The following is a 10,418-nucleotide window of genomic DNA, read 5'->3' as shown; positions in this document are numbered from 1 at the left end:
GCAGGCGGACTCTCAACCACTGCGCCACCAGGGAAGCCCTGTAGTTGGGCTTTTAACCATGATTCCATACTACCTCTCAGGTACAGAAATCATCAGCATGTAGTTAAACCAGAAGTGTGAAAGCCACAGAGATATATATAGAATGAATTCAAAAGAAGACTAAAGATGGAAACCCAAGAATCCCACCATTTAGCTGCTAGGTGGAGAGAGAACATAGAGATGGAAAGCCAAGATCTTTTCTAGGCATGGGAAGTGTGTGTGCAGGTGGGACACATCCTGTTGAGTGTTACATGTGATTAAGAGCCCTGGATCATTCTCAAAATATTTGTGAAGACATGTGGATAAAAGGAGGATGCAGAAGTTGAACTTAAGAAAAGAGATGAAAAGAATGTAGCAAACATATTTCTCAATATGCACAGAAGAATTGAAATATGGGCAGAAACATTTGGGATACAATACAAGGAATTCACCATTTTATGCATCTACTCTATATTGAATTAATTAATATGCTATAAAAATGTCTAGGACACAGCTCTTAGAATTTTCCAGAATAAAGACAGTTAATGTAGAAGTTACATATTTTAATTTTTAGTCTTTTGCTTTTTACTGATTTCCTGGAGATCTGGAATCAGCAAGTGCACTGGATTAGGAATCTGAAACTCAAAGGTTTGAATCCCAACTCTTGCACTTATTAGGTGTGTGACTCTGATCAGTTTACTATACTACTTTGAAGATTACATTCCTCTCTGTGAAATAGGGGAAGTCCACCCATTCCATAGGTGCTATGTAGTTTGAATTAAATAACATATGTATAGTAGCTGCTTCACAGTAGGTACTCCATAAATACCTCCTTTAAAAAAATCATTTCTTCTTTGGTGAAGACAAATGGGAACATACTATCTAAGCGGTTGTCTTGTTTTTAAATATACTGAAGTTTTAAGGCAGTTTGCATGTCCATCTGAGTGGAGGGTCATCAGAGCAGTGGTTCTCAAAGTCTGGCTCAGGGACTCCTACATCAAAATCACCATGGTGACTGGTTAAACATGCACGTTCCTGCCCTTCTTCCAGAACTTATGGAAAGCAGGGCTAAGGCATCTGTATTTTAAAAAGCTCTCAGGCAATTTTTTGGCATGCTAACATTTAAGGATTGTATTACAGAATCTTATTCATCTTTGTTTAATGAAATGAAATGCACCATTTATTGTCATCTTTGATGGAAGCTTAAGACAGTTGTCAAAACTATCAAATTAATTTATTTTATTCTTTTCAACTAAAGATTATTAAAAGGTGCCATTTGACTGCAGGAGAATGGATCCAGAGAGAAAAACTATAATCTAGACCTGATTTCTAAATATAATAGCTAGTTACATTAGGCTATATAAGTTAAAATTAATTACAATTAAGTAAAATCAAAATTTCAATTCCTCAGTTGCACTAGCCACGTCTCAAGTGTTCCACAACCACATGTGGCTACTAGTTACCATACTGGATGGTGAAGGATAAAGATTTCTATCATCACAGAAAGTTCTATTTCATAGTGCTGATCTCTAGGACACCATTTCCCAGCTTGACTCAAATATACTATTTTTTCAATTAACCAGATGCATTCGATATAGAAAAATTTAAGTTTTTTACTTTGCCAGAAACAAATGCAGAAATGATGTATAGAGCTTCCTGCCTTTTCTGCAACCCTTCCTCCCCTACGCCCCAAACCAAAACTCATTGTAGCCTTTTTGCCTTGTTGCCTATTTAACCCTTTATCAACTGCATGCTTGCAATTCAGTGGCTCTCTTTATGTACCCATCTCACAGAAGACAACTTCCACAGGAGAACTGTGCTGATGGGAAGGCTCTACCCGGATAAAATTTCCCTGGATGGCTCGCCGACAATAAAGGTGCAGGGTTAACTATGTCTGTTCTATGGGCTGTAAGCTGCTGGGCTGGGCTCCTGGGAGGGCGGGAATCTCATGGTTCTCCCTGTAGGAGCTTCATTCTCCAGTGATCCACCTCTTCCTCTACCTCCCAGATGGTTTTCCTGTTAACACTTCCCCTTTCCCCCTGCTGGTGAATTTGTGTTGTAAGTGTAGGTGTTCAGTGCTGGGGTAGAAGCTGGGGGGCAAGAACAAACTGGGAAGGTGGCGCAGTTCTAAAATCCCCTTTCTTTGTGACTTTTTTTCTACCTCAAGACCTGTTACCAGAGAATTAGGAAGCACAAAACAATTTGAACCCCACCACCCCTGAATCAACTATAATCCCACCAGCTAGATAAAAGCTCTGTTGGTACTGTGGTGTTTATCTGTCTTTTCTCTATGTGATGACAATTCAGATCATAGTTTACATTTCCAAATAGTCAGCTTTTTTCCCACTTACCACGATATTATGAAATTTTCCTTTAACATTATAGTCTTTGAAAGCAAACTTTATTAATATAGATGTCCCATAATTTACTTTACCGTTGCCCTCATGTTAAAGTTGATTCCTGCATTTTTCATTAGAAATAATGTGACATCTATCCATGTATATAAATTTTGTGCATCTCTCTGAGTAGTAAGAAAAAAGAAACGCAGAAAGAATTTTAGGTGAAGGGGTATTAATGTACTTGACATAGTTCCAAACTATCTTCTAGAAAGGCTGTAGCCATTTATACTCCTATAAATAGAAAATGTGAGTGTCCCACTTCACCTTTTCTAAAACTGGGTGATAGCTTAAAAACACCTATGCTAATTTGCTATAAAAATATTATATAAATTTTAGTTTTATTGGTATTCCTTAAACTATTGAGGCTTAACAGCTTTCATGCTTGTGGGGCATCTCTATTTTTTTCTCTTCTAAACAATGTGTCCTTTGTCTGTTTATTGAATTGAGGGTGGCTTTTCCTTTGCTTTTTGCACATTCTTCCAATTGTCTTATGAAGCCTGGTCTAGGGCTCTTTGATTCAGCACCCGCTCTTATGAAAGTGACTCTTTGGGAGAAATCCATCCTCTCTCCTTACCCTCTTTCAGCTCCCCGTGCTCTCCGGTTGTTCATCTCTTTTCCTATCAGACCCTGATCTCAAATGTCATCTATGGCAGTCTGTTCCACCTTAGTGGGATTTTAAAGCACCTAATCATTCAGTGAAACACTCACTTATACTTCATCTCTCCTTATACAGCTAAAGGCCATAGCTTTTGTCAAAGATATCTGAAGCCTCAAATTTCCAGACCTAGAGTCCCAGTGCTGTCACCACAAAAAAATAGGCTAAACTCAAGAACTGATGATGACTCAACTTATCCGTGGAGACAAACAATAAGAGAACATGAATGAGAAAGAATAAGGTATTACTGGAAGATAGAGTTATTTTTAGAAAGACAACAATTGCAAAAAAGCCAAAATTAATTATAAATGAAAAACCAAAAGTTACTGACAAAGTGTTCATAGTTTGCTCATAACTTTTCTTAAAATTTGAACTTTTCTTGCATCTGTCTTTAAAGCTACTATTTCTCCATTAGGTATTTAGAAAGATATATCTAAGACAGATATTTCTAAAAATTCTCAGTTGAAAATTATTTGATGTGATTTAAAAAGGTAAATAAAAAATACCTTACCTTTGAAACTAGAAGTGAAATGATTTCTTTTACAGTGTTGTCAATCAAATCATCTATTTTCGAATGGTACTGCTGCTGGATATTAAAAGACAATGATGCATTAGTTGATGTGGACACAAAACTTTTGTCGTAAGTCAAATGTTTTAAAGCTACTAGTTATGGCATATCCGATTTATACAAAATGGCCATTTTGCACATTAGAAGAACAAAACCTTGAAAACGATCCACCCAATCAACAGTTTTTACATTGTGGGGTTTGAAAATTTTCCCATGTGCTCTGTTGAGTGAAGCAGCTAATGGGGTTATTATATAGATGAATTGAGTTCTTTTTCTTATTCAGGAGAAGGAATGTGAAGGATACTTTTTGTCTTCTCCTCTATAATTAAGGTGGCTGTGTATTTTTCTAAAGGGTTGGTTTAGCTGGAGAAGCAAAAAGACTGGAAAAAGATTTAATTAATACAGCATTTCATGTCTGACAACTCTCATTCATAAGTTATTTTAAATGTGCTCTAGAAATAAAATGAGCTCCCAATTGTTCACACTGAAAGGACCTTTTTGTCAGCACAGGGAGCCGCAGTTTATACAATTCTTACAATATGCCCAAGCAAGGGCAAAATTAAAATTTCATCAACAAAGGTGATAGATGGTAACAAATTAATAGGCCACAAAAGGTATAATGAAACGGCACTCACTCCCCATAGTTTTATTACTGCTTCCTCTGAAAAAGACGCCTTTAAGTAAATGCAAAAAAGATGTATTTAAAATAAACCTGAAAGACTCTTTTTTTGCTTTCTTTAGAGAATACTAGAGAGTCCCCTTCTTAAGCTAGCAGGAGCTTCGGGCTTTGACAGTGTGTGAAGGCACACTTCACAGAGAATGTGACTTGTAAAGACTAACCCTGTCTTGATGGTTCAAGGCTTCTTGCAACAGCTAACGTAATGCATAGAGTAAAAGTACTCAGGTCAGTATAAACATTAGACCAACTTAACAGCTGCTGGGTGAATGGTTTCCGAAGATGTAAGTTTTTGAAAGCTATTTTTTCTTCTGAAAACACGTCTCAAAGTTTCTACACAGAACAAAACATCAACTTAGGTCTGCGTTGGAATACGCAGGAATGAGGTCTCCCCACAGGCTCTGACAGTTACAAGCCATCATTTACCTGCACAAATAATGAAGAAAGGAAGCATAATTTTGGAGCATGTGAATTATTTTCTTTTCCTGCTTGTGTGTGTGTATGCATGTGTGTGTTGACAAGTGGTCTAAAATTAAGCACACATATATGAACAAGGAAATTTCTAGGCATGTATTCCACCCAGTGAAACAAAATACTAAGCGTCCATCTCACGTAAAGCCTTACTGATCCTCAATTTTGTGCTCCCCAAAGGACAAACAGAACGGAAACCTAGATGGGGGATTTCTACTGCTGTAGTACTGACACTTTTGCTTTCAGAACAGCTTGAAGAGAAGGGAAAGGGAAGAGAACAAAGAAAAGCAAGGCAGAAGAGGAAGAACCTGAAAAACCTGGCTGGTAGTTGAGATGTCCAGGAAGCCCCCCACAGATACAGGTACAAAAACATCACTCCCCCTGGCCCCCACCAGCTGAAACTGTTCCAATGCCTCGGCAGTGGAGGAGCTTATGCAAATGAGCACAGCAGCTCTCCCTCCATGCACACACTCTTTTCAAATCCTTCTCTCTCCAAATTCGTGTCTGTGTAGCAGGAAGAGCTAAAATAGCAGCCTGAGGCTCCCTCCTCTTTGGGGTAGAATAAGAAAGGGATACAGGAGATGGGCTTCAAGCTTCTCTCATCCCTCTCACATGGAAAGTGCTACAGAACATTCAGGGGTTGAGGCACCCGAACCTGCAAACAGTTCCATCTTCTTAAATATGCCTTATCCTCCATGTTCATCTCCCTTTGCCATAAACTTTATTTTTAACTCAAAAATAATGAAATGCCATCAGAAGGCTATTGGATATAAAATAGTAGAGCTTATACATGTTAAACTTTTGCATTGGACCGATTTTGTCAATTCTTAAAGTCAAGAGATGAGCCGCTGAAGAGGCCATTTATATCCTTTTTATCGAAAGGCAGGGAAAGCCAAAGACTCTAGGAGCCATCAAATTCTCCTACTATACACATCTTTTGACTGCTGTTTTCTTTCATATCTAATCTAGCCAAAAGCAGAGATGGAGGGAAGGAGAGAGAGAGAGAGAAAGTCAAAAAGGAAGAAAGAAAATATACTATACATCTTAAATGTGTTACCCAGGGGGCAAACCCAAATAGTATAAGGGTTGCTAGATTTTTTTAATATGAGATTTTGCTACTGTAAATTTCTCTGATTAGCTCTTACACTAATTCTAAATCTGAAAGCTGTTGGGAACTTCCAGAGTCTGCTCTAGCTGCACAGTTGGTAGAGGTGGTCTAGGAGAACTGTGGGTGGAAATGGGGAGGTGGCCTGAGAATTCATAGTTTACATACATATTCTGCAAAGAGAATAGTTCAGAAATGCCACATACAGATAATAGATAATTAGCTAGAAAAAGTTATTCATCAGGAGATCCAGATAGCTTCCAAAGACAAATACAGACACATACAAAAACCACAAAACAGGTAAGAAGAGAATTTATCTGGAGACATTTACATTTCCTAAGCTAAAACTGATAGGTTTTTCATTTAGATTAGCAGACCAAATTTTTGTTAAAAACTTGCAAACTTTTTCTCGGCAACCGTAAAAGCCTATAAATAAAATTCCTATCAGGATATTTCAAGTTGGATCAATGATTCTACAGACCAGGGTTTTGGTAATTTCCAGACCATTCTTAGACTAATTCTCCCCACATCTGCCCTCAAAAGTAAACCGCTGGTGCCTTGCTTCTCCAGCAGATGACTCCGAACTTAGATTAAGATGACCGTTGAGGAATTTTTACTTCATGGAGCCCAGGGAATTCAGATCAGGCACAGGTCTGAAATCCTTGCCCCCCTACATGTGGGTAAATATTCTCATTTCACCGGACTGTTCTCATGAGGAAGCACGCAAGAAATGAAGACTAATCAAATGCCACTGCAATCCAGCATTCTTAAAAGATTTTGGTCCTTCTGTTGGATTGGATTGTTCTGGTAACGGAAGTATTTTACTGCAACTGAGAACAAATCCCACATAAGTAGGGGCTCCCGAGTAGCTCCATTAATGTGTTTCCATCTTCAATGGACGGACCATGAGGTACCGTGGTTCTGAGAGCATATGACTGCCTAAGGCCCACGCAGTCATCTGCTTTTCTGCAGGAATGGATAAGGAGGATTTCTAAACACTGGTGGTTTTCTGATCCCCACATCTGTCCCTGAGGGCCTGGCCTGAGATTGCTGACTCATTGCACACAGCTGTCACAAGAGCAGATCATTCACTCACTAATCACTCCATTAAATGCTGTTCTGGGCTGTGGCCCAGAGTGCTTGCATCATCGTGTGCCACGTAAGAAAACAGAATCATAATTTAGGAGCCCAGAAGAGGCTTCACTGTGGGTAAGGAGCTGGGAAGGTTTTATCCCAGCAATGACGATATAACAAATTTACTAGAGACTGTGGAGAGGTAATTCCCTTAAATTTAGAAAAAAAAAAAAAAAACTGCCAGGTTTACCAATGTAGTATATATTTTTATAAGGTTCCAAATTGTGTAATAATCTAGTTTTTTCAACAACTTTATTTGTTGCTTGCTATACACTGGGGTCCGTTGGTTCACCTCTGTATGTAATGTATTCACCACTTTGCAATAATTCCCAAACTTGTCTCAAACACGTACAGGGAGGAAAAGCCTGTGCAATTATGTGCATATATTTCCTGGAGATTAAAAGCAAAGTATAAAATACTTCTTTTGCATTGAAATTCTTGTTTACCACTTTTCAGGGTTGCTAATGAGTTTTACACCTGCACATTTTGAACTATATTAATTGTGTGAAAGTTGTGGGAAACTAATTGTCTCTGGTGAGAAGGTACAGGTGCAAACATAATGAACAATAGCAGATTACTCTTCAAAACCATCCACCTATTAATGTAAAGAATCATTTGACAATGCAACAATGTTTTGTCATTTGTGCCTGTTTTGCTTTCAGAGTCCTACAGTGAGTTGTTTCTTACAGAGAAGGATTTTTTTTTTTTAAATGGGGGTAATATTTTTAAAGCAAAAAAAATCAGTCTGCTCATTCAACAAATATTTATTACGTGCCTATCAGTATCAGGTACTGCAGTGTATGTAAAAATAAGAACAAATGGATAAATTCAGTATTAATGGAAGAGGCAAGATCATTCTATCAACCTGATGAGAAATGGATGTGTGTATAAAGAGACTTAAGGCAATATTCCCAAGCAGACAATCAAAGGCTTACATCTGGCTATAGAAAACCAAGAGAAGGTGGCTATGAGCCATTGAGAGCCAAGCCAGCTACCTACTCATTCAGGTAATTAGAGATAATAAATCACATCATAAGAGATCAGAGAATAATTACTGAACACTCTATAACACATACCAGCTACTTAATGTGTCTGTATGGTTGTATGCTGTGGTATTAGAAACACATCTTTTCCCCCTGAATTGCTCAAAGAATGAAAGATGTGTACACACACATAAGTTATGGCCAAATAGCTAATGTTTATCTCTGGGTTAAAAAGTATGAAATTCACAAATAGTGGGCCTTCTCATCCTCTTAGCAGTTACTTAAGCCTTTCTGCTTGGATAAGAATTGTTAGCCCAGTGAAGAGTTGTTTCTGAATTTGATTCCCAGGTGTCAACGGTAAGACTTGTAAGATTTAACATATTCGTAGAGCACAAAAGCATTTGACCTATTAAAAAATATTTAGTCAATCCTGTAGGTATAAAAGGTTTTCTTTTTTTTGAAAATTTTAGATTTTATTGTCTCATTAGATGTAATTTTTTGATAAGAACATGATTAAGATATAGTTCTTTTTTTTTTTTTTTTAAAGATGACTGGTTTGAACATGAAACAAAGTGGTTCAGCAACTTGTGTTCACTGAATACCTGAACACTACAGAACAATGAACTTTGGGTGCATTAAAAATCAGTGAGAAATCCATAATGCGTGAATCCTTCTGGAGAAGGATTTTTTTTTTTATTGGAGTATAGCTGCTTTACAATACCGTGTCAGTTTATACTGTACAGCAAAGTGAATCAGCTATATGTATAAATATATCCCCTTTTTTTGGATTTCCTTCTCATTTAGGTCATTAGTTATCTATTTCATACATAGTATCAATAGTGTATGTATCATACAGTCAATCCCAATCTCCCAATTCATCCCACCACCACCACCACCACCCCCTGCTTCCCCCTTGGTGTCCATACGTTTGTTCCCCATGTCTGTGTCTCTATTTCTGCTTTGTAAATAAGATCATCTATACCCATTTTTTCAGATTCCACATATATGTGTTAATATATGATATTTTTCTCTTTCTGACTTACTTCACTCTGTATGACTGTCTCTAGGTCCATCCATGTCTCTACAAATGACCCAATTTTGTTCCTTTTTACGGCTGAGTAATATTCCATTGTATATATGTACCACATCTTCTTTATCCATTCCTCTGTTGATGGACATTTAGGTTGCTTCCATGTCCTGGCTATTGTAAACAGTGCTGCAATGAACACTGTGGTACATGACTCTATTTGGATTATGGTTTTCCCTGGGTATATGCCCAGTAGTGGGATTGCTGGGTCATATGGTAGTTCTATTTTTAGTTTTTTTAAGGAACCTCCCTACTGTTCTCCATAGTGGTTGTATCAATTTACATTCCCACCAACAGTGCAAGAGGGTTCCCTTTTCTCCACACCCTCTCCAGCATTTATTGTTTGTAGATTTTTTGATGATGGCCATTCTGACTGGTGTGAGGTGATACCTCATTGTGGTTTTGATTTGCATTTTTCTAACGATTAGTGATGTTGAGCATCCTTTCATGTGCTTCTTGTCCATCTGTATGTCTTCTTTGGAGAAATGTCTATTTAGGTCTTCTACCCATATTTTGATTGGGTTGTTTGTTTTTTTGATATTGAGCTGCATGAGCTGTTTGTATATTTTGGAGAGTAATCCTTTGTCAGTTGCTTAATTTGCAAATATTTTCTCCCATCCTGAGGGTTGTCTTTTCATCGTGTTTATGGTTTCCTTTGCTGTGCAAAAGCTTTTAAGTTTCATTAGGTCTCATTTGTTTATTTCTAAAAGGTTTTCAAACTGTGTTCCTCCTGAGGTTCTGGGTAGTACCTCAAGAAAACCCTGTGTCAGGGAGGAAGAAGGCTCCTGACACAGGCCTGCCTCTTCCCTGCCTCTGATGATGGTTACATCCCACACCATGAGTGGGAGGAAAGGCTGTTATCATGGTGGGCATGTCCCTCACTGAAATCCACATCTGGGTTCTTCTGTATGAAGTGACCCTAAGAGTTGCCTCCTGGTCCTCAAATTTAGAGGTCACCCTCATATATGCTATATGTCATCCAAAGCCCCAAACTCTAAATTCTTCTAGTATTAATGAAAGCACATAATACAGGTATATGCATCTTGAAAATGTTAACAATCACTCTGCTTCTGAATTTATTTAGAATTTAAAGGAGGGTGAATTCATTTGGTTTTAAATAATCTTATCTTTAAAAATTTTAAAGTAGTTTGCTGATTCTGCAGCTTAACAGGGAAGAAACATTCCCCTTGACACTATTTAAGGTATAAGTATCGACACGTGTTTTAATGAGTCATTGGGTATTGCTATGTAGTGTTATACGCAGAAACCAAAACCCTGAAAATGGAATTAATTACATTATTTTAATTTGAAAAGACGAAAAT

At 37.7% G+C, this 10,418-nt stretch overlaps 1 protein-coding gene across 9 annotated transcripts in view; it reads right to left on the bottom strand.

The window, feature by feature from the left end:
* Positions 1-10,418, bottom strand: part of CADPS2 (calcium dependent secretion activator 2) — a 483,666-nt gene that overhangs the window by 52,684 nt on the left and 420,564 nt on the right. For 8 of the 9 annotated variants that reach the window (XM_027102072.1, XM_027102065.1, XM_027102067.1 and 5 more), the window contains one exon: positions 3,584-3,658. In XM_027102072.1, the coding sequence (XP_026957873.1) occupies positions 3,584-3,658 (75 nt within the window). The remainder of the gene's footprint in view (positions 1-3,583; positions 3,659-10,418) is intronic. The other variant, XM_027102066.1, reaches the window with a different exon arrangement.

Source organism: Aethalodelphis obliquidens, unplaced genomic scaffold (assembly GCF_003676395.1).
Source record: "Aethalodelphis obliquidens isolate GAN/ISIS:26980383/991018 unplaced genomic scaffold, ASM367639v1 scaffold5, whole genome shotgun sequence".
NCBI classification, from domain to species: domain Eukaryota; kingdom Metazoa; phylum Chordata; class Mammalia; order Artiodactyla; family Delphinidae; genus Aethalodelphis; species Aethalodelphis obliquidens.
This window is presented reverse-complemented; position numbering and strand designations above follow the sequence as displayed.